General features: G+C 36.7%; 1 protein-coding gene across 3 annotated transcripts; it reads right to left on the bottom strand.

Annotated features, from left to right (window-relative positions):
- Positions 1–3,039: 3,039 nt before the first annotated feature.
- Positions 3,040–24,891, bottom strand: fance (FA complementation group E). 3 transcript variants are annotated; one of them, XM_028797028.2, is made up of 11 exons: positions 24,564–24,891; positions 18,689–18,910; positions 16,660–17,359; positions 13,171–13,215; positions 13,017–13,076; positions 10,184–10,327; positions 9,744–9,867; positions 6,905–6,980; positions 4,055–4,121; positions 3,715–3,840; positions 3,040–3,297 (listed from the first exon to the last, which is right to left on the bottom strand). In XM_028797028.2, the coding sequence occupies exons 2-11, from the start codon at positions 18,907–18,909 to the stop codon at positions 3,193–3,195; spliced, it is 1,668 nt and encodes a 555-aa protein (XP_028652861.1). In that variant the 5' UTR covers position 18,910; positions 24,564–24,891; the 3' UTR covers positions 3,040–3,192. The 3 variants fall into 3 exon arrangements, 1 of the variants encoding a protein (XP_028652861.1); XR_007934441.1 differs by lacking the exon at positions 3,040–3,297 and having other exon boundaries at positions 3,766–3,840; positions 4,055–4,117; positions 6,901–6,980; XR_007934442.1 differs by lacking the exon at positions 3,040–3,297 and having other exon boundaries at positions 3,774–3,840; positions 6,901–6,980.
- Positions 24,892–25,739: the final 848 nt, after the last annotated feature.

Raw genomic sequence — 25,739 nt, forward strand, 5'->3', positions numbered from 1 at the left:
GGGACTCAATCTCGTTTGGAGCTCTTTAGATCCTAATCCTTCTATTTAAACTTGACTTTTTTTTATCTAATTATACATTCCTTTATTCACGTTTCTTTCAGTTTACATAATCTATATATATAAAATCCCTATGTGCGTCCAGGTGTCCATGTGGGTGTCTTTTGGTGAAGTGCGCATGCGCGGGGCATGGTGCGATGCGCGATATTACTGTCAGAGAAAGTTAGAGGCGTTTTACTGAAATACAACCGAGAGGAAATTAAAGGTACACAATACAGTGACGCATATTACAGCCACATACAAACCAGGATTAATGTCAGAGGAGATTAAAGGCATATTACTGACGCGCACGCCTGTATTACCGCCAGAGAAAATTAAAAGGTATATTACGGACATACGGATGTATATTACGGACGTACAAGACGGTATCCTTCAATAAGGGTGCACACAAAAAGGCGAGCCTCAAAAGGACGACCTCAATTGGGCGCAGCGAATAAAGGTGCGCGTAAATAAAGATCTGCACCTGTTGCTCTTCACATATTCCAGAGCCATTTGAACTAAATTATCTACGCGCCCTTATTGAATAGAGCCGTACCCTTACTGTCACAGAAAATTAAAGACACACAATACACGGCGGCAGCCCACGAAGAATGGTCAGCTCAGCAAGTAAACATCAACAAAAGAAAGGCTGAAAGAAAGAAAAATATGACCAACAAAAAGAATGAGGTCAAAGTCCCTTGCCATTTAATATAGACTGTTCCTACTAATGTTTATGCACTACTGTTCTAGCACCCGTTATTGTAACGGGCTTAATGACTAGTAGTCTATAAAGCATAAGAAGTCTAACAAATGGCAGGATACCATTCAGTCCACTAAGCACATTTGGTTTGCCAGTTATTAACTTATTTCAATATTGTACCATGATATTCTTGCACAACATAGTATAAGCATTTTGCAGGTCTAGAACAATGCCTATCACAACCTTATTACTCTCTTTAGGGACCACTTGCTGAAAAATAACATGCTCTAAAATAGATTGTGCCTAATTAAACTATTTCACCATGGATAAACTTCAGAAACAGCAGTTTGTTAATGTATTATTTATAGTACTCTCTCATCGTAACTTTTCGGGTTCCATGATAATGGAGTATAGCAAACATCTCTCAAAACTTACTGTAAGTTTTCCTTACTTGAAAATTTCTGAACATATTTATCAGTAACACATTTATTATTAAATTAAAATTCTGTATGTTTCCTCCATTTATTATAAAACAAACTGAATTTATTTTCTTTAAGTTACAACTTTAAGGAAATGAGGGTAGCGAATGCCATTTTAAGGTTCTTTTGCAGTATCAACCACACTTTTGTCAACTGCTTTGGTTTATTCTTTATAGTGCACTTTGAGCTATGGAGAGTAACACATAACTAATTCATGCATTTATCTCTAGTAGGATTGACTACTGCAATGCGGTGTTCACTGGATGTTCAAACTGTTCTTTATACAGCCTCCAGTTAATCCAAAATGCGGCTACGAGAATTATTACAAGAACAAGAAAATATGAACACATAACTCCAGTTCTTAAATCCTTACACTGGCTCCCGGTTAAGTTTAGGGCAGATTTCAAAATCCTTCTTTTAACATATAAAGCATTAAATGGTCGAGGTCCGGCTTACTTGTCTGAACTTATCATGACTTACAAACCAGAGCACACATTAAGATCTCAAGATGCTGGTCTGCTTACGATTCCAAGGATTAATAAAATAACAGTGGGAGGTCGAGCTTTTAGTTACAGGGCCCCTAAACTGTGGAATGGTCTGCCTGCTACTGTAAGAGATGCCCCTTCGGTCTCAGCTTTTAAATCCCGGCTGAAGACTCACTACTTCAGTTTAGCATATCCTGACTAGAGCTGCTGATTAACTGTACAGACTGCATCTCTGTTGTTAGTCATTAGCACTTAAACATAAGTAACATGACAGTTATAATTATATACTAACCCTCACTTATTCTGTTTTTCTTCTTGGTACTCAAATGTGGCACTTGGTGCCATGGCCCACCTGCCAAGTTGTTTTGCCTGCCTAAGGAAAAGTCATCCCAGATGGAGGATTGCAGGAATCGTGGGAGAGAGGGGTCCTTTCATCGGATTGGCTGGCCCAGCACTGTTTCAGCTGTGGAATGGCCAAATGGGGGAGGCAGCTTGATGGATGAGGTCTCCAGGACTCGATACAAATCCAAATCTTATTATGGGATATATCATCTACTGTTAAATTCTGCTCTGTACTTCTAAAATTTATATTTTTTATTTCTTACTATATTGAGAAATTGTTCTGTTCTGTGTATTGTATTGTATTGACCCCCTTCTTTTGACACCCACTGCACGCCCAACCTACCTGGAAAGGGGTCTCTCTTTGAACTGCCTTTCCCAAGGTTTCTTCCATTTTTCTCTACTAGGTTTTTTTGGGAGTTTTTCCTTGTCTTCTTAGAGAGTCAAGGCTGGGGGGCTATCAAGAGGCAGGGCCTGTTAAAGCCCATTGCGGCACTTCCTGTGTGATTTTGGGCTATACAAAAATAAACTGTATTGTATTGTATTGTATATCTACATGGGGCCTCTCCAGTGTAACTGAATATGACAAGCAGATCCAACAATATGATGACTGAATATTTTAGTTTATGTAAAACCATATGAAATTAGGCATTTAAGTATAACAAATGTACACAGCTCAGGAAATACATTCATATTTAATTGGGCGATTTAAAGATTTGTGTATGTTTAAAGTCAAGTATTTACTCTAATAAAACTTTGTGTAGATGGCTGTCTACAAATAGGTCTCCACACAATACTGCAAATTAAGAAAGTCAATATCACCTTCAAACTGAATAAACAGAAAATGACTGATTGTCCTTATATGGAACAGAATAAATATTTGCTTATTCTAATATTTTATCTTAACAATACTTTAGAAAAAGCTGACAGGAAAAAAATGAGCTACACAACATAATGTGTTTTTGTGATAAGTGGCAATAACAAAAAACATAAGACATACTAAGGACAATATTATCTTTATTTCTGTGGAACAATAAATTATTAACATTAACATATTATTAATATTAACATATTATAATGTTACTTTAGGGGAAAATGTTTACACTCCCCAGACCTGCACTGAGAAGCATACAAGTCCGTCATGACATACAGGTCAACTTGTAGAAATCCGTTTAAGGGCAGCCAGTAAGGACTTCTTCAAGAATGTTTCATTCAACATCAACACATGTGACAATGTGTTTTTATGTGCCACAGTTACCTAAAAAATGGAAAGGCAGAGAAAAAAAATAAATAAAATGTCTTATGAGAATCACAGTTTATAAAACCAGGTTGTAGTACAACATTAGAGGTTAATTTAGAAACTTTAATCATAAAGAGGGAAAGTGCATGTACAAACCTTTTTATACTCTTAAGTATAAGTTTAGGTGGTCTCTTGGTCACCTCCAATCTAACCCAACTTGTTAGTATAGACCAGGGTTAAAGAATACAAGACTAAAATCAGAGTGTGAAAGTTTCCCAGGCTCTGAAGGGTATTGTGGTGACTCAAAATATGATGAATTTGTCCATTTACTGTATTAATTTATTTCTCATATATCATTTTAAGGTTAACAAGTTCTCTCTCAAACACATGTTTTCACTCATTCAAATGACAAGTATGTGGTTTAAAGAAACTTACTTTACTGTGGTACTTTGTTAGGAAGGTCAGCAGCATCTTCGCAAACTTCATTGACTTGCTAAAACCAGATGCTTCTTGGCCAAACTTATTGATAATCTGGTCAAGTAATGAGGAACTCGGCTCCACCTGTACAAAAACAGCCGTCAACCACAAGAAAGTCATAGACTTACAGGTTCATTCATCCACCAAGCCTGTGAAAAGCACTCTACTGGTCACAGATGGATCTTTGTGTCATTTAACAATTCTTTATAAATAAAACTGATTATTACTTTTTAACTAACAAAATGCCAAATAGGAACAGGGCATAATTTAAACAACTGAAAGAGCAAACAAACATAACCTTTCTATCCAACAAGGAATGAACCACAGACAAAACCTCTTCATTCCATGTTATAGTCAGTACCTGTCTGGATACAAAGCACAAAAACCAGTGAATAACATTTCTGCTCCTCTTCCACACTACGAAGATGAAAAATTATTATTAAAGAAACATAAAGCCCTGTATTTGTAATTTTGGCTAACACTATTTTAATTATTTGAATACTGAATATAGTGTTAAAGTAAAGTAAAAACTGAAGGAAGATATACAAGGTTCTGCAGTGGCAAACTTACAGTAGCTTGGTCCATGATACGTTTCTGATTCATTCCAGGTGGCCTGATTAGAAAACATTTTATAATGTGTAGAGGTCTTCATTCATGTAAGATGTTATTTTTGCTGGCTTAAAGCTAAGATCATTTCAACATATGCACTCCACTTTTGATTGATTTAAGAGAAGACAGCACTTGAAGATAAATACATTTCACACTCATCTCTACACCAATGGTAAAAGGATGGCATGAATTAATTAAAGTGATACTGTAAATTGAAAAACTGATGAAAAAAGGGGAGGTCAGGAGGAATGAGATAAAAAACTTTCTAGGCATTAAGTTGTTAAACTTGATATTAAAAACATGTTTCCAGGTTTTACTTCTAGTTCTGAACATGAAATCCGCTTTACTTTTTTGCCTTAAGATGCCTGCTGGCAAAACCATGTAAATAATATGAAAGTTAGAAAATCAGACTATTAAACAATTTTGACGAGAAGAGGACAATCAGACAACAAAGCTTGGCAATCCTATCCACATACAGTTAGGTCCATAAATATTTGGACAGAGACAACTTTTTTCTAATTTTGGTTCTGTACATTATCACAATGAATTTTAAATGAAACAACTCAGATGCAGTTGAAGAACAGACTTTCAGCTTTAATTCAGTGGGGTGAACAAAACGATTGCATAAAAATGTGAGGCAACTAAAGCATTTTTAACACAATCCCTTCATTTCAGGGACTCAAAAGTAATTGGACAATTGACTCAAAGGCTATTTCATGGGCAGGTGTGGGCAAGTCCGTCATTATGTCATTATCAATGAAGCAGATAAAAGGCCTGGAGTTGATTTGAGGTGTGGTGCTTGCATGTGGAAGATTTTGCTGTGAACAGACAACATGCGGTCAAAGGAGCTCTCCATGCAGGTGAAAGAAGCCATCCTTAAACTGCAAAAACAGAAAAAACCCATTCGAGAAATTGCTAAAATATTATGAGTGGCAAAATCTACAGTTTGGTACATCCTGAGAAAGAAAGCAAGCACTGGTGAACTCAGCAACGCAAAAAGACCTGGACGTCCACGGAAGACAACAGTGGTGGATGATCGCAGAATCATTTCCATGGTGAAGAGAAACCCCTTCACAACAGCCAACCAAGTGAACAACACTCTCCAGGGGGTAGGCGTATCGATATCCAAGTCTACCATAAAGAGAAGACTGCATGAAAGTAAATACAGAGGGTGCACTGCAAGGTGCAAGCCACTCATAAGCCTCAAGAATAGAAAGGCTAGATTGGAATTTGCTAAAAAACATCTAAAAAAGCCAGCACAGCTCTGGAAAAACATTCTTTGGACAGATGAAACCAAGATCAACCTCTACCAGAATGATGGCAAGAAAAAAGTATGGAGAAGGAGTGGAACAGCTCATTATCCAAAGCATACCACATCATCTGTAAAACACGGTTGAGGCAGTGTGATGGCTTGGGCGTGCATGGCTGCCAGTGGCACTGGGACACAAGTGTTTATTGATGATGTGACACAGGACAGAAGCAGCTGAATGAATTCTGAGGTGTTCAGAGACATACTGTCTGCTCAAATCCAGCTAAATGCAGTCAAATTGATTGGGTGGCGTTTCATGATACAGATGGACAATGACCCAAAACATATAGCCAAAGCAACTCAGGAGTTTATTAAAGCAAAGAAGTGGAAAATTCTTGAATGACCAAGTCAGTCACCTGATCTTAACTCAATTGAGCATGCATTTCACTTGTTGAAGACTAAACTTCAGACAGAAAGGCCCACAAACAAACAGCAACTGAAAGCCGCTGCAGTAAAGGCCTGGCAGAGCATTAAAAAGGAGGAAACCCAGCATCTGGGGATGTCCATGAGTTCAAGACTTCAGGCTGTCATTGCCAGCAAAGGGTTTTCAACGAAGTATTAGAACTGAACATTTTATTTCCAGTTATTTAATTTGTCCAATTACTTTTGAGCCCCTGAAATGAAGGGATTGTGTTAAAAAAAATGCTTTAGTTGCCTCACATTTTTATGCAATAGTTTTGTTCACCCAACTGAATTAAAGCTGAAAGTCTGCACTTCAACTGCATCTGAGTTGTTTCATTTAAAATTCATTGTGGTAATGTACAGAACCAAAATTAGAAAAAAGTTGTCTCTGTCCAAATATTTATGGACCTAACTGTAATTTCTCCAAAATAACACTGAGTAGAGTTTTAAAGGATTCTAAAATCCTACTGTCTATATTATTGGATATGTGCATGAGACAGTCCTGCCTCGTACAGATTAAATAACATAAGCATCTTAATCCATAATTTGAAAATCAGGACTATGAAATCCAAAGTTTAAGATCACGTAAGTTGCCATGCATGCTCAGACAAAGGAGGAAGCATGAATGGGAAATTGTAGTCAATACCAATGCCTTACTGTCACCCTCCATATTCGGTTTTACTCGCACTGCAATAATAATACATACAGTCTGACATGTAATACGTATATACATTTCAGATTACATTACACATTAATTTTGCCGACAATCACACATCATGAAGAAAATCAAACTAATATTTGAAGTGCTGATGAGTATAGTATACCTACTCAAAAACTAAAATGTTGTATTCAGGCTCTAAATACTCCATAATCAGTTTGCAAACAATCTCCATCTGATTAGTCCCTAGAAACAAATAAAATAAAAGTAAATAAGTTTCAAGCACAGACAAGGTTAACCAATGAAGCATGTGTGTTTTTCATTTATTGTGCAAAATACAAAAAGTTTTTAATTCTGCAACTGCCACTGCCATGCTCAGCTTGGCTTGTTGGTACCTGGAGCTGCCACAGCAGTCCCACAAGCCAACCAAGCTCAAAAGGCTTCCTTTTTTAATCCAATGGCTCCCTTTACTGCTGACATCCACCACCAGTGTTTGGTGATTTTCAGGCACCAATGGCCTAATGTCTGCAGCTCTGCTCAGCCGCCTCAGCAATGGAGACATGGAACATGGCCCATTCAGGTTCAATGCCGCAGGCCTCCCTAGGAACGCAAGAAATATTCATCCAAAGGTACGTCTCTAGGATGGGGTTCGTCTACCACACACTCGGTATACATTTGAACATTGTGCTCATTATGGACGAGCTTTAACTAGCTCAAAGGTCCAATAACAAAGCATTGCTCAGGTTCATATCAGGTAGGTTGTTCATCCCATTCACACCCTTCCAGGTTTCACTGTCACTGCTCACGTAAGCATTAAAGTCTCTCAGTAGAACAAGAGTCCCCAATGGAATCACCTACCAGCACTTCCCACAAGATCTCCAAGAAGGCCAAATACTCTGACCCAACTATCAGCGCATAAGCATAAACGAGAATCAGAAACCTCCTCCTGACTCTAAGTCGCAGGGAGGCAACCCTCTTGTCAACTTGGATAAACTCCAACATGCACATGCTAAACTAGGGGGCTTTAAATAAGGCAACAACCGCTCAAAGCTTCTCACGCTATAGTGGTATAAAGTCCAGCCCCTCTCCGGGAGTTTGGTCCAATAGCCATACATTTGGGTGAGGCAGATAATGTCTAAACATGTCCTCTCTAACCTCCTTCACTAGCTCAGGTTCCTTTCAAGCCATAGAAGTCACATTCCCTGCCCCAACAGTGAGTTTCAGTAGCTGGAGATCCGTCCGCCAAGACACCTGCCTTTGATCACCCATCCAGGCCACAATGCTCCAAGACCATTATGGCTCCTCCTCAAGGTGGTGGTCCCACTGGAGGATGGACCCATGTTACTGACTTGGGCTGTGACTGACTGAGTCCCATGGGTAAAGGCCCAACCACCAGGTGCACATCAACAATCTCAAAATGATTGCGGCAAACTGTCAGGCGACTCAGGGGGGAGATGCCGTGCTTTGCCCATGCAGTTTATAGCATGGATGGAGTGCTGCTGACCTCACCAGGGGATATAATCGAGTGGCGGAAGAAACACTTTAAGGACATCCTAAATTCCCACCGACATGCCTGCCTTTGAGGAAGCACAGTCAGAAGATTTGGAAGAGGATTGAAGATGAAGTCACCGAGGTAATTAAAAAAAATTTTCCTCAATGGCAGGGCTCCAGTGGTGGATGATATTTGCCCAGAGTTCTTAAAGGCTCCTGGATGTTGTTCGGCTGTTTTGGCTGACAGCCATTGCATAGAGGTCAGGGACCGTGCCTCTAAATTGGTAAAATATGGCATTAGTCTCCAACTTTAACAAAGGGGACCGGAGGATGTGCTCCAATTTTACAGGGAATCACACTCCTCAGCTTCCCTGAGAAGGTCAATGCCAAGGTTCTGGAAAGGAGAATCTGGCTGTTGGGCGAGCCTCAGATTCTGGAGGAACAATGTGAATTTAGTCTCAGGTACAGAACGCTGGACCAGTTTCTTTTTTCCCTTCACAAGGATTCTGGAATATTCATGAGAGTATGCCCAACTAATCTACATGTGTTTTGTGCACTTGGAAAAGGTATATGACCATATCACTTGGGGTATCCTCTGGAGTACTTTGTGTGTATAGGGGTACCAAGCCAGCTGCTGTTGGCTATTCAGTCCTTGCAAAACTGGAGTGAAACTTTGGTTCACATTACTGGCAGTAAGTCAGACTTGGCACCAGGGCTGCACTTTGTCTCGGATTCTGTTTCAAAGGAGGAAGGGTGTCAAGTTTGGTGGCCTCAGGATCACATCTCTGCTTTTTGTGGATGATGTGGTCCTGCTGGCTTTATTGAGCTGTGACTTTAGACATGTACTGAGGCATGGGATAAGGATTCACACCTCCAAGTCCGTGGTCATTGTTCTCAGCCGGAAAAGGGTGGAGTCCCCTCTCCAGGTTAGGGATAAGGTGTTGCCTCAAGCAGAGGGGTTTTTAAGTATCTTGGGATCCTATTCAAAAGTAAGAGCTAGATCGACAAGCAGATGTAGATGTTACGGTTGTCGATCCATGTTCCTAATCTTGGCTATGCTCACAAGCTGTGGGTAGTGACCGAAAGAATTAGATTGCGGATACAAGTGGCAGAAATAAGTTACCTTCGCAAGGTGGCTGGGCTCAACATTAGAGGTAAGGTGAGAAGCAGATACAGTTGGGAGGAGTTAAAACTAGAATCACTACTCCTCCACATGAAAAGGAGTCAGTTGAGGTGATTTGGGGATCCGATTAGAACTCTTCCATGGAGAGGTGTTTCAGCATGTCTAACCATATGGAAACCTTGGGACAGACTGGGGACACGATGGAGAGATTCTCTCTCTTGGCTGGCCTGGGAATGCCTCCTTATTCCACCAGAGAAGTTGGAGAAGATGATGGGGAAAAGGGATGTCTGGGTGTCATTGCTTAGACTGCTACTCCCATGACCCAGATAAGTGGCAGAAAATAAATGGATGGATGGAAAAAAAGTAACAAACTTTTCCAATTAAATATACAGTACCTTTGTTATCTGCTTGCAATACAGGGCTAATCAGAGAGCAGCAGGTGGGTCGAGGGTAGTGGCTACAGAACATTGTCAAAGCTACCATAAGGAATCGGGAGGCAGGTTCAGTGAGGGTCAACACCTGGAATATTTTGCAAAACATAAATGTAACAAATGCTGCCTTATTAAGGTTTTCACCACAAAAAATGAAAAACTCCTCTCATGTGTAATAAGCTCAACAAAGAAAAGAAAAACTGTGGTCATATTTGCAGGCTATATTTCATAACTTGACTTTCTTGTTCTTAAATAAATAAGAAATATGACAAACAGGAGGCGACCATTCAGTCCATCAAGCGCATCTGTTTAGCTCATTAGTCATTATCTTTTGAAGAAGAAAAAAACAAAAAACAAAACAAAATTCACATTATTGTTGAGGATACAGCATATGAAAAAATCACCTTATTAAGGAAGAGGCTCCTGACAAGAACAGTTGCAGATCCATAGCTGAGATCAGTGGCTATGGCCAGCAACTGGCTACAGAACTGGGGCAACACCTGCTCAGGTACATCAGGGAGACCCAGAGCCTTACAAAGTACTCCCAACTACAAAAGTAAAAACAAAATATTTAAATAAGAAACATGGTAATGATGAAAGAAATACATTTTCTGTTGTTTTCTTTTTATCATAGTTGAAGCATTAACCAAAGGCTGTAACAGAGCAAGAAGAAAAGTCTTTTAGAAAAGATTTCTTGTCTTCAATCCAACAGAAAGAAAATACAAAGCAAAAGAACGGTCAGTCAGCAAAGTTGCTACTCTTAGCAGTTTAGAAGAAAAAAAAAAAAAAAGAAAAAACATGTAATTCCTGAAATGCTTTAGTTTTTAGATGATCTAGTACTATTAGTATTTACTTAATCCTGCAGCATAATGGACTTTAAAAAAAAAAAAAAATTCAAATTAGGATTCTACTATTTGTATATCTGTATTATGTACAGTAAGTGCATATTGATTCTTTATACATTATTTTTTATACATTAGTTTCTAACTTGCCATTTTGTTTTTCTTTTGTAACTCTTTTATATACCGTGTAACCAATTTGAGCTACATTTCTTGTATGAAAATGTGCTATAGAAATAAATGTTGTTGATCTGAACCCCTCCTTGCAGTACTGATTGTTGGAAGACCCGTTCCACACTTACACTGATGAAAGGCAAATTTAGAGGTGACAGTTAACCTATCCTGCACACTTTAGTGATGTTGGAATAAAACCTGTAGGATGTGTCTCTAGTTATGGCTTTGCGAGTTGTTCCATTTTGTACTTACTTTACTCTGTTTTTTCTCTTGCTACTACACATTTTATTCTTATTTTCAAATATATTAAGCTGCATTTTCCTATAAAACACCACACAGCCAAGATTCAAATGTAATGTTAGAATTACTATGCAGGTTGGTTGATGATGTTGGAATACATTCCAACCCCTTAGAGGCTCTCATATAAATAAGTGTCTTGGGTATTATATATATCTAGATTTTTAACAAAAAAATTGTATGAGCTGTTTGGAAAAGACAGTCATTAAAAGTATTTGTATAAACTAACAACCATAAATATAAACAAATAATCATTTTCAATATTTGGCTGAAAATCCTTTACAGTCAATGACTGCCTGAAGTCTGGAACCCATGCCAACATTAAGTGCTGTGTTTACACTCAGTGATGCTTTGCCAGTCCTTTACTGCAGCTGTCATCAGTTGTTCCTTGTTCATTGCACTTTCTGCCATAAGTTTTGTCTTCAGCAAGTGAAGTGCATGTGCAAATGAGTTGAGGTCAGTTGATTGACTAATGCTTCGGCCAGCAGTCATGTAATCAATAAACACTAGTGGCTGACTTCCACTGGCAGTCAGGCATGATCTTGCCATAACACTACCTCCCCCATGTTTCACAGATGATGTAGTATTTATTGTATCATGAGTTGTTTCTTCTCTTCTACATACTCTTCTTTTTCAAACATCCTGGTATATATTGATCTTAGTTTCCTTTGTCCAAAGAAAATTGTTCAAGAGCTGGACAGGCTTGTTAAAAAAATATTTTCTGCAAAGTCTAATCTGTCCTACATATACTTGAGGTTTACCAGTAGTTTGCACCTTGTGGTAAACCCTCGGTTTTCACTTTCATTAAGACTTCTCCTGATTGTAGACTGTGGCGATGATAGGTCTACCTCCCGGAGAGTGTTCTTGGTTTGTCCAAATGTTGTGAAGGGGTTCTACTTCACAAAGGATAGAATTCTACAACCATCCAGAACAGTTATCAGTGTGTTCCTTCTTTTTAATGGTTGATTTGACCACTCATCGTGTTTCTGATCTCTCGCTAAAGGGTTTGTTTTATTTTCTCAGCCAAATGATGGACTGTTTGTGCTTACTGATACTGAAAGTTCACAGTGACAGCTTCCAAATGCAAATTCTAAACTTGGAATCAATTCCCGACCTTTTACCTACTTAATAGTTAATGAAATAATGAGGGAACTGCTCCCACCTGGTTATGAAACAGCTTGTCAGTCAAATGTTCATATACTTTTAGGACCCTAGAAATGGGTGGGGGGATAGCTGTGCAGAAAAACAACAGTCATTTCTAAATGGCTTATACAATATTTTTGGCGAACCCCTTATATTAAAGCTGAAAGTGTACACTTTAATTACATAGTGATTGTTTTATTTCAAATCCATTGTGGTGGCGTACAGAGCCAAAATTATGAAAATTGTGTCACAGTTCAAATAATTATAGACCTGACTGTGTGTGTGCGTGTTATATTATATATATATATATATATATATATATATATATATATATATATATATATATATACACACACACACACACATATACATATACATATACATACACACACAGTGTATCCGGAAAGTATTCACAGCGCATCACTTTTTCCACATTTTGTTATGTTACAGCCTTATTCCAAAATGGATTAAATTCATTTTTTTCCTCAGAATCTGTTGATAATTCAAAGTCTAAGTTTTGACCCCATCATAATACTTTCCTTTTAATATATAGAGATTCAGGTCACTCTAGGAGTTAAACAAAAAACATATACTGTAAATACTTAAAATTGTGAGATTGTAGAGGGATAGGTTGACATAAATGATTTAGATGTTATGGAGAAGATAATTGGAGAGTCTACAAAGTGGAGACTATTATTCACCAAGACACACTGCTTACTCCTAAGTTTCTTAACAGGAACAGTGTCATATTTTCAATGCCTCTGTATTCAAAAATAATACTCACCTGAACAGGATCACACTCATTGAAAATATGCAGATCCTCAGGTGAGATCAAATCCAACTTCTATATACAGAAAAAAATAATATTAATTTACAATATAAGATAACACAAAAGGTTTACTGAGAATGAAAGATTATTCACAAACAAAGCTGCTGACCTCCAAATTTGTTTCAATCAATTCTTTGATTCTTGGAACATACAACTGTAAAAAACAAAGACAGCTAAAGTTAACATGACATGCCTTCTGAAAGCTGAAATCCATTGATTTACCATTTTATAATCCACACAGCCAATAAAGCAGATGTTCCAATCACAGCAGCAAAAGCTTTAATGCTGTTGCTTTTTCTGGTCTCTCACTGGATAAACACAAGCTCACTCTCTCTCATTCACACACGAATTGAATGTCATTACTTCTAAAATAATTTAGGTGCATTTGGAAAAAAGTATCTTATTTGATGACAAAAATCTAAGATATACACTTAAAAAAATAAAGATATATTTTTCTACCCCACACTAATTTCAGTATTGTGGTACTATAGACAAGCTCTGCAGTATTGCTGTATTTTGCACATCTCATTTCTAAGATCAGTCTTTTCATAATTTGAATGGCTAGCCTTCATCATCATAAAACAGCCTTCTGCTTCTTAAATAAACCCCCTTACAATGCATTATGGCACAGATTACACTACACTGCTGATCTGCTTTTTGAACAACAGGTGTACTAAGCAGATTTTTAAAGCAATTCTCTAGCACCATAAAAGTATGATTCTGCTTCTGACCCTGTTCTAGTTGATTTTAAAATCCCAATGGAAAATAATTTATATATTTCTTATTTTTATTATTATTATAACTAGGGGGCTTTGCCCTCATGCTCGCCAACCCCCGGGCTGGAGCTACATGCTAGCCACTTTGTGATTCTGCTGCTCACGTAAGGGGGTGCGGATGTACAATTTAAACAGATTGTTATTTTCATGGGAATTGTTACATATGCATAATAGAATTAACTATTTTACATTACAGCTAGTAATCAACTATCTTAAAAATAGTCAAACATAATAACTAGAAAGTAAATGTTTCATGTTGCATTCGAGTTTTCGTTGAGTTATACGATTTCATCGTTTGTCTTTGAAATTAAGACGCAAATATTTTTTAAACTTAGGTTTTACTGAAGTTTTACAGTAAAAGTGTATTTTTGAATTAAATTTTTGTCAATATCGCATTAAATTTCAATTCTGGACTTGCATTGTGACAACGCAACGTATAACTGCCTGAGAAAAAAGTTTGTTTGTTTCTTTCTAATAAATAAACTGACTTTTTCAAACGTCTCTGTGATTTGTTAATTGTCTTTGCAAAATCTATTCTAATGGGAAACAGTTAACGTTTTAATATGAATGGCATATCAAGATCTCCTTTGTTGACTAATGTTATCCACGGGAGAACGTACTACATTAACTTTCTTGGATACATCCTTCTTTCAACATAAATTCGGGCCATGGAAGACAGGACAATGTTAACGGTTGTAGTTATTCTTTATTGTAAGGTGATGTTTTCTTTTTCCACATGATCACCACCAACTGTTTCAGCATAGTCTACTGATACGCATTTAACCAATTTGCTGTGTAACCAATCGACAATTTTTGCGTTAATTCGTTTGACTTCATTGTTTCTTGCTGCTAGGATTGCCCATGTACTCATTTCTTCTGTTGATATCCCTTCAGGATGAAATTCATCAATAAGATTTGGACAGAATATGTCTTCTTTAATTGGGAACTTAGAGAGTGAGGAAAACGTGAAAATTTATAAGAGCTGAGAGAGCAAAACATGTGTCTGTCAAAAGCATTCACACAAATGAGATATGAGTGGACCGTGTGCATGCTTGAATATGATTGAGAGGAGGATGTGACTTGAAACAATCTCATGTCAAAAGTCTCGTCTCGCGGGACTTGAACGGATCTTCCAAAAAGTCTTGTCTTGTTGCAGGATTTTTTTTTTTTCCATATAATAGAGAGATGTCTTTAAAATTTACATTTTTAAAAAGCATTTTAAATGTCAGCAATACGCATTTAGCTACCTTCGCCAATATGCAACTCCTGGTTTATCATATAAAGCCTGAAACAAATGTGTAATATGCATTTTTGTTGCATCTATAAAGGAGGAAAAAGTACACCATTTAGTTTAATCTTGAAAGTTATTTCTTAACTGCTTGCTCCCTACTGCAGCACTCAGGTCACAACTTGCGCAACAAACTTATCAAATCTGGTCCACATACTATTTATACTCCACCAGGCTTTAAAACTAACTATATCATATGCTTCTTTGATTTGTTGATTGTGACTGGACTTCTTATGTGCATTACAGGCTGTGCAAACTGCATCCAGTTCCACGTTCTTTACGATTATCAATTTATATGCACAGAGAATCATGTTTTTGTGATGGGAAAATGTCAATTTTGTTTGAAATCTGTGTCTTTTAAACAAAAGTCCATGACTTATAAGCAATTTTTGCTTTTCAGGCTCACAGCAAGCACAAAAGTAAAATCAAAAATAAAAGTAAAATATAAAAAACAGGTACAGTTATATACTATATGTAACATCAAGAACTTTTAACCTATTTTTGAATATATTTATTTATCACTTTCTTGTACACATAGTATAGAGAAAGTATAGGAATCGTTTAAAAAAAAAAAAAAAAAAAATCAAACTCAACATTTTGATGAATTTTGACGTTGTAGATGTTCCCGAGTCCGAAAATACCATTTTTGAAATTGTCTGTCTGTATGTCAACACGATAACTCGAAAATGCTTTGACCTAGGTCAGTGAGATTTTATACTCCTGTTTTATATCAAAAATAAGGAATCCTTTTAACTTTTGGGCCACTTCCAGCAACAAGAAGTGGTACTTTAACTGAATACTTTCACAAATTTTCAAGTAAACGATGGTTATAATTACAGAGAGAGGATTCACATTTTGTATAGATATTTATAATGACAAAAAGCAAACAGATATGAAATTTGAGAAAAATTACTCAACCGGAAGACCTATTTCATTTAAATAACCATCTGAATTTTTTGTATCATGGAAATATACATTTATACATGATATTAAAAACTGTATTCAATATAACACATATTCTTTCAATAGCTATTGTCAATTCTATTTTAAATTTATGCATCATCAGTTTAACAATAAAGTGTAAACTTTGAACATGCCATGTAAATGTAAAGATGTAATGGGAACAATATGCTGCTACGTCCCCGTAGTGTTCCTGGTCATACATTTAATATATTTTTTTTTTTATTTCCGCCATCATTATAATAAGTAAATGTAACTAAATGCAGTTTTACCTATAACAATTTATTGCACTTTAGTTGAACTTTAAGTTTTGAGTAATTTGACTGTCCTTCACTACAGCATCACTAATAAACCAGGAGGTACTGTAGATTTATAAAAGATAACCAGTCAGCTCTTATTAAGGAACATCTCTGATATAATCTGATGCTGTTCAACCAGGGTATTTCAAATCATTTTCAAGCATGACCTAGAAGTAAAAAAGTCTGCATATAATGAATGTTTATAAAGTAAAAACGGTGCAAACTGTGCTGTTCTCAGGATATTTAACATAGCTTTCATATAGAATAGTTGTTACCTGCATTCTGTCTGGGAGGTCTTCACAACTTTCTGATGCTAAAGATAGCGGCCTTGGGGTGCTCTGTCTTAAGTGATCATCTCCTGCAGTCTGAACCTGTCCGTTTGGCCTGGCATCATTAACAATTGAAGAAACTGAATACTCTGTAACTTGGAGAAAGTCATCCTGAGCTTCAGAAACCAGCATTTCCTCCATATGAACCCCTTCATGCTTGCTGTCATCCAATTTGACAAAAGAATGGTACAGCTTCTGCTTTTTGATCTGGCTTCCCTCTTCCTCACTATCGGTAGCACTTCCCTGGCTCGTACAAACAGAATTGCTTTTTCTCTTTTTTTGATTTTCCTGATGTTGTACATCTAAAGTAAAAGGGCTTGACAACCTTTCATGAAACATGTTCATCCATCTTCCATTGCTTTTTTTTCCTTCCATTATTCTCTCACAAATCTTAGCCACTCGATGCTGACCATTTTCTGTTAGAGCACATGAGCCAACTGTGGTCGTTGTATTGGAAGAAGCCATTTCAAAATCCCACTTAATTGCCTCCAATATAGCATGAACCCAGGAATCAGAAATGTTATCTTTTTGGATAGCACAAATTAAATCATGAAGACAGTCCTCTGGGAAGATTGTTCTAATCATCTGTATTAAAGCTAACAGGTTTCTTTTAAACACAAGTGGGAGCTGGCAGATCAAAGGCTTTCTGTACATAAAAAACACATTAAAAAGCACTTAAAAGAACATTGACGAATTTATATTTTAAATAAAAGGCACTTGGCTACATTAGTGAATAAGACATAAATCCATACCAGTTACAGCCTTCACCCTAGTGAGTTATCAGTCACAGTTTTCAAAGATACTCAATGCTAAAAATACATTGTAAATATTTTCTTATTTGTCTCAGTAAAAAGTCACATTTACTTATCAGAAATGCTCACCACTCTAGATATTGTTATTATGGTGGAGACCTTTAAATAATTATATTTAGTCCAACTAAGTTTAAGTAAAATTCTGCCATTAACTGAACTAATATCTTAAATTAATATGTTGCTAATTTCCTGTTTATATATTTACTGCATTGCCTGAGCAACATTCAACAAAGTTTCTCTTTTAGAAGTAATTTATTACTATTTAGCGGAATATATCTCTTGTGTATAAAAGATCTAAACTTTGTTGTTATGCTATTTTAAAATATATGTATGGCATATATAAACCAACTACAGATTGTAGGCGAGCATTATTTTTTCACTTATGTCTGACCTCAGCTTTAAAACAAATATTTAGAACATATATGATTAACATTTTAAGGCTCATGAAACCAAGAAGAATTTAAATCCACATGTGTGTGTGTTCTCTTAATAGTAAAAAAAAGCAAATCAACAGTGATACTGACAATTTACTAATGTATCTAATTTTAGTAAACATTAAAAAAATTTTATGTAATTGTGGTACCACAGCACGGCATCTACTACAGCTATTGTAGCCATATGCATCTTCATTTCTACCTGACATTTTTCTTACTAATGTATAGTGTCAATATGTCTTATGCACAATTATTTATTTTGTACACTGTAAGTAGAAATCAATAATAGCACTGAAGCTAAAAATCACTCACAGAAGTAAATTCAAAATTAATATACTTGTCATTTTTGCTGAAAATATTGTTCTATTATGCACCAGATAAATACAAAGAGAATATATATTTTGGTTATAATCAATATTCACCAAAATTAAAAAAGGAGAAGCGCACTTAAAAATTCATACCACTACAATTTCTTAATTATGGAAAAATCACCAGAACTTCAAAAAGCAGCTGAAAACTATGTTACATACCCTCACAAAAAAGGAAAAACATTAAATATTGTAAGTGAAACACAGAGATGTAATTTGACATTAGCTTAAAAAATGCACATTAATATAATGCAGAATTGCTAATTTGTTTACTCATCAGCAGCCCTGGGCTGAGACCTCTTGTTCTACTTCAATGCTCTGTTGAAACTTCACTTAAATACTTTTATTTCCCAGGCCTTACAAAGTTAGGCGATTTTCTTCCTGATTTAGACATGGCTCATCTTGGGTCAGAACATCCACAAAGCTTCGCCAGCTGAAGTTTGCCAGCTCCTCATTCCTTGAACGCTGATGTTCAAACATTTGATATGCCAAACTGGCACCTGAGCAGGAAATCATCAGAGGATGGAGGAGTAAGCGTTGACAATGGGTGAAACGTTCTAGAAGCCTGCCATATGGCTCCATCCTAGTCAAGAGAAAAACAGATTAAAAATCAGTTTTTAATCGTTTGCAGTAAAAACGCTTATTGGAAATAAAAATATACAACAAAAATGAAATATCAACAAACAAGCATTTCATGTTACCCATATATTAAAGTTACACTGAAAGGAGCCATAATTCTAGGATTATTGCCAAAAATGCAGAGTTTGAATTTTACAACAGGCATCCAACGGTAACATAACATAAACTGTAACATTACCAAACCATTATCTAGTTCATCCTCAGGACAGCCAGGGCATACCATGGCAAATCTAAGCACACGGCAGGCTCTAACCCTGGACAGATGCTATAATCAGGGATCACACACTAACTCAACATGTATGCTTTTGGATTATGGGGAAACATAGTATGTGAAGGAATATTCTTGCAGACAGGAAGGGAACAAGCAAATTCCACACTGACCATGATTGTGCAGGATTTGAACACAATGCTCCACCCATGAAACCACTGCACCGGCCACTGCACTGCTCCAACATTTACATTATTTGAATGTAATGAATAAAAATCATAGTTCATCTTTCAACCATCCCCCAAGTTAGAAAGGCAAATTTTTCACTGTTAAGAAGCCAGTGCCATCTTGTACATTCTCTCATTTACTTGAAAAGCAACATTTTCAACAGAAAACCTAACTCCTGAGTGTATTAATAATAAAAAAAAAAACTGATGTTAACATTTATGAAAGGAATCAATGCTAATATAGGCTGAAGCTGAACATTTCAGCATATAACATTAAGAAAAATAATTAAAAAAATGAAAAAAAAATTAATTATTGGTGGAATATTGAATAATTATTATAAAACTTTATGTGTGCAAAGGTTTGGAGACTAACACCTAAATCATATTTATAAAATTTTACCTTTTCTCATTTTCAGCGAGAAAATAGATTCTCCCTTTATTTTATTAAGCAAATGTGTGCAGACACAGGTCTCAATAACATTAATATTTGCTTTAACCCTCACTATTCTTAACTAAACCTATGTCTTTTTTGAGATTCATAAAGTTTTACATTATAATACCTCAGTTGTTAAAGCTTCCTTTTGGTCCTAATCTGCTCTGGTATCGTGCTCCATACATACAACCAAAAGTGGGCAGCAGAAATAAGAAGCAGCTGTGGAGGTTAATCTCCTTTCCCTGTCATAAGAGTTCCTCCAAACCTGTCTACAGCAAGAAGTCACACAATAGAAACAATAGATTTTCGAGGTGGGATGTTTTTAAGTGGTTTTTCTCATTTACATTGGATGTGTGTCTTCACATGTGCTTTCGCACTTTTATTATTTTGGAAAATACTGCAAACTACACCAAACAAATGGCAGAATGCCAGTGATGAGGCAAACTATTCAAATTGAACATCAGTCGGTCCATCATTCCACTTTGTAATGCTCTTATCTAGCTCAGAGTCCCAAAGTGCCAGAGTCTCTCCTAGAGAAGCACTGAAATCAAGGCAGAAACCAATTCTGATTAGGGATCCATGGCAGGGTGCACTCACAGCTATCCCGGGTACTCTGGAAATCTCACTGACAAGCTTAATTCCCAATGGCATCTAATTTTATCTAGATGTGCACTTTGAAAACCCTGCCATAACTCTGAGATGTTACCTACAAGGCACTGCAAAGCATTCACCATCCTGGCCAATTCTTTCATTATACTGAATAACAAATCATAGACTGAAATTTAGTCCTCAGGGATTTTTAATTTCAAAGCACTAAAACTCAAAATTATTATTGTTTTTAATGTAAAATGTTTAATTTTAGAAAAACTCCTTTGAAGAAAAAAGAAGAAGCAGTTCTCTAACAACTGGTCTCCACCAGTGAATCATTTGAATAACGGACAATTGTTATTCATATAAACATTAAGAGATTTTATTCAGGCTGAAAATCTGAAGGATAGTTGTGAAAATTAAAGACAAAAGAGCATTCCAAACATGTAAGAGACTGAATGAACCAAATGCAGAAATTGAGAAAAAAAAAGGGTACAAAACAATATCCTAGTCTTTGGATGTCACAGTGGGCACTGTTGGTTCAGTTATTAAGAATTGGAAGTTTTGTCCAACATGCCACAGTCTAGAAAAGGTCACTCTCAAAACTCTGCTCAAACTTGTTAGAGAAGCCAACAGTCACTTTGAAGGTGCTAAGCTGTCCTGTATGGAGTTAGGTTCAAAAAGAACCACATGAATGCAGGTGCATCTTAATAAATTAGAATATCATCAAAAAGTTTATTTATTTTAGTAATTCAGTTCAAAAAGTGAAACTCCTATATTATATAAATTCATTACACACAGAGTGATATATTTCAAGCGTTTTTTTTCTTTTAATTTTGCTGATTATGGCCTACAAGTAATGAAAACTCAAAATTTAGTATCTCAGAAAATTAGATTATTATATAAGACCAATAATTTTTTTTTTTTTTTATAATACAAAAATGTTGGCCTACTAAAAAGTATGTCCATGTATGCCCTCAATACTTGGTCTGGGCTCCTTTTGCATGAATTACTGCATCAGTGAGGTGTGTCATGGAGGCGATCAGCCTGTGGCACTGCTAAGGTGTTATGGAAGCCCAGGATACTTTGATAGTTGCCATCAGCTTGTCTGCATTGTTGGGTCTGGTGTCACTCATCTTCCTCTTGGCAATATTAGGTCAGGTGACTTCGCTGGCCAATTAAGCACAGTGATACCATGGTCATTAAACCAGGTATTGGTACTTTTGGCAGAGTGGGCAGGTGCCAAGTACTGCTAGAAAATGAAATCAGCATCTCCATAAAGCTTGTTAGCAGAGGGAAGCATGAAGCACTCTAAAATTTTCTGGTAGATGGCTGCGCTGACTTTGGACTTGATAAAACACAGTGGACCAACAGCAGCAGATGACATGGCTCCCCAAATCCTCACTGACTGAGGAAACTTCACACTGAACCACAAGCAACTTGGATTCTGTGCCTCTTCACTCTTCCTCCAGACACTGGGACCTTGATTTCCAAATGAAATGCAAAATTTACTTTCATCTGAAAAGAGGATTTTGGTCCACTGAGCAACAGTCCAGTCCGTTTTCTTCTTAGCCCAGGTAAGACACTTCTGATGTTGTCTCTGGTTCAGGAGTGGCCTGACACAAGGAATGCTGCGACAGTGTAGCCCATGTCCCTGATACATCTATGTGTGGTGGCTCTTGAAGCACCGACTCCAGCAGCAGTCCACTCCTTGGGAATCTTCCCCCCATCCAAATTCTTGAATGGGCTGTGCTTCACAATCCTCTCATGGCTGCGGTTATCCCTGCTGCTTGTGCACCTTTTTCTGCCCCATTTTTTCCTTCAACTCAACTTTCCATTAATATGCTTGGATACAGCACTCTGTGAACAGCCAGCTTCTTTAGCAATGAGTCAGCAGTCTTCTCCACGATTGTGTGGCCTACTGAACCAGACTGACAGACCATTTAAAGGTGTTTTGGGTTCATTAGCTGAGTGTATTGTGAAACCAAGAGTCTAGAATATTGAACTTTTTCACAATATTCTAATTTTCCGAGATACTGAATTTAGGGTTTTCATTAGCTATAAGCCATACTCAGCAAAATGAAAAGAAATAAATGCTTGAAATATATCACTCTGTGCATAATTAATCTATATACAGTAATATAGGAGTTTCACTTTTTGAACTGAATTACTGAAATAAATGAACTTTTCGATGATATTCTAATTTATTGAGATGCACCTGTGCATGTCTGTAGTTAGCCAAAAAAAAATGAGAGTGAACTAGTTGTAATGTGACAAATGTTTTGACAGTTTTACATGAGCAGGAGTGTAAATATAATACCGGCCACAAAAACACCACACCTACAGTATAGATCAGTGGAGGTGGCTGCTTATAGTGTGGGGCTCTTTTTCAACATCAGGGGTTAGGCATCTGGTTAAAACAGAAGAAAGAGTGGACTGGAAAATACTGCAAAACAACCTGACTTGGTCTGCTAAAAGCTGAAGCTTGTGATAGTATTCTTCTTTCAGATGCACAATGATCAAAATATAAGGCAAAAGTGACCTTAGTGACGCTCAGACAAACAAGTGAATATCTACAATGGCCCAGTGAGAGCACTCATGTCAGTTTTATAAAGATCTGCAGCATCATATGAAAATGAGTTTGCACAAACTTAAAATATCACAGAGAACAAATTTTACTGTAGGATTTGTTATTGACTAAAATAAAGAATTGGTTGATAGACTTAATACAGTACTTTTATAAGGCACTGTATGTTTTTATGCCAGCTACAAGGAATAATTTCTATAGTGAAAGAAGACAAGAAAGGTCTAAGGCTTGGGTGTAGTAAACAAAATGGCTTGATTAAAGGTTGTATTTAAAGCACAGTTGTTCAAAGTATGCAAGTATTTTGTCAATAATAAATCTCAAAAAATGTTCAATACTGATAGCATTCCACATGCAAACTATTGTTACTAAGGGATGGTGGAAACACAGTACTGATTATGACTGAAAGTAACATCTCAGCCTTCAATTGTTTCCTACACTGGTACTATACAGTGAATTAGTGTTGAACCACTGGATGCGTACTTATTTTGTGGCAATTAATGGCAATTCATACACAAAAATGAGAATAAAACAAGGAATTGTGCCAATATTTTTCTCTCTATGGCTAACCAAAACGGTGCAGGTTTATTTTTCCTATGACACCTGCTATTCATCTCACAAGATTGCAATTGTCAGACATGGAATTTAGGTAGCATCATGACCCTTTGAAGAAACAAAGTTACAATTGCTTGCAATTTTGTGAAGGACGATTTAGCAGTATGCATTTGAATGCACTGAAAAGTTTGAGGAAATGTTAGGATGTGATGTGAGATGAACACATGAAGAGATGAAGAGCTCTGGGTTTACCACTTTCTATCTTCTCAACAAAATTAAATTCTCAAATTCTCTTTAAAATCAGTGTAACTTTGATTTCTACCTGCTGTAAAACATATAAAGACAACAAAGCCGACATGCAAGGCTAGTCACAGGAAATAACATGCTTTTCTTGTTCAAGTTAGTCTTACAAAGAATACTTACAATATAATCTAAGCACGTTCTAATGATGAGGTCTCAAAATGCGACCACCTGCAAAATCATCTGCGATTTCCTTGTCTTTAAACTCATGTTAAATCTTCAGTACATTCTTGTCTGTGAAATATACCGTTTGACCCCCTTAGCTGTAAAATCCCTATTCCCATTTACAACACGTCAACCAAAGTATGGCAGGAAGCAGCTCTGGATTAAATGCCAACTAACCCCCGGGGACAGTAAATACACTAACAGCCAGGAGGCAACTTCGAGCAAAAAATCAACTTTAAGACAAGCTCTGGACTAGAAAACTCTCGTTAATATTGGTTGTGCGATACATAGCGAAAACGTAACCGATTTCTTGTAAAATAAAAGTCTATATACTATTTACACATTTAGCTTTAAGGTCTGAAATGCAAAAAGGATCGATTCTTTAATATGGTGTCTTTCACAGGCTGCACGAACAGAACGTGCTTTACAAATCGGCTCAAATTACAGAAAGCCGCCACGAGTGCATTTTTGTTATATGGTAGCTTCCCGTTGAATCTGATAACAACACATAGAAAAACACTGTACTTTAATACTTACTTTAAAATCAAAAGCGTTGACCAAATATCTGTTTCACTGTGTGAACGTGGACTCAAAAAACATGTTTGACTAACGACGCTGTGACTTTAACCTTCAATTTTCCACCGGAAGTCCACATTAAGTTACGAGGCTGAAGTTGGCTACTTATTCGCGTCATTCCGTTGCAGTTTTACCAAAAACACTGGTGGAATTTATGCCACGGTCAGTGACATCTGACTCGATTACCCACACTTTCCTAACATTGCCAGCAAGTCGCTGTCAAAACAATCCCTAATCAGAGCTCGCGCGCAAAAACGGACCAATGGCAGTTGTCCAACCGCAGCCTAAAGCTTCATTTCCGCCGGAAACACTTTGCAGGTTCATACAGTTCCTGAGGTCTGTCCTCTGTCGATTTGCACCGCGCATGCACGCTGTTTTCTACATACATCGGTGGGGAGATTAACTTCAGATTAACAGTGTACCAGGAAGGTAGTACAGAAATGTAAGATCAAAGTAAATTTAATTAGATGTGTATCGGGACAATCATGGGGAGCAGACAGTAGTACATTATATAGGGTATACACAACACTAAGGGCAATAATAGACTATGGAAGTCGGGCATATTGTTCAGCATCAGCTAAATTATTGTCTTTACGAGATGGTTAATTATAGAACACTTAAAATATGTTTAGGTGATGACAGAACGACCACTGTGTTTGAGAAGGAATTTAACTAAATCTTAATTATTGGCTATATTTAAAGCAAAATCCAGGATATCCAGCAGAAGATTGTTAGGACTATTAATATGGGGGAATGAAATGTGATTCATTCGGTAAGAGTTTTTAAACTGTAGGAGGATTATCTTTTTAGTAAGTATTGAGTCAAATAAGATTTCAATTTGGCAATCATTGTATTTGGTGAAACCAATTATTGACTATAAAGTTAAGAGAATACAAAAGTAAAGTGAGGTGCATTTGCATGACAAAGTTATTATATATTTATTTGGAAGTACACACAATGTTACACATTTATACTGATGGATCAAAAGACACTGAAAGAATAGCCTTTGTATTTTTAGTTAAAAACAAGAATATAGAAAAGACCGTTAGAATATCCAATGAATTATTGGTCTTTACAGCAGAATGATGGCGACTATTCTTGCTTTGGAAAGGGTAAATGAGGTGAAACCTAATGGAG

This window comes from Erpetoichthys calabaricus, chromosome 3 (assembly GCF_900747795.2).
Source record: "Erpetoichthys calabaricus chromosome 3, fErpCal1.3, whole genome shotgun sequence".
NCBI lineage: Eukaryota > Metazoa > Chordata > Cladistia > Polypteriformes > Polypteridae > Erpetoichthys > Erpetoichthys calabaricus.

Coding starts and splice junctions, on each gene's coding strand:
- fance (XM_028797028.2), bottom strand. CDS start 18,909: ATGGAGCCATATGGCAGGCTTCTAGAACGTTTCACCCATTGTCAACGC. Junction 9,868..10,183: donor GGAGCCTCTTCCTTAATAAG/GTGATTTTTTCA, acceptor AAAATATTCCAG/GTGTTGACCCTCACTGAACC. Junction 3,841..4,054: donor ATTCCTTGTTGGATAGAAAG/GTTATGTTTGTT, acceptor GTTTTTGTACAG/GTGGAGCCGAGTTCCTCATT.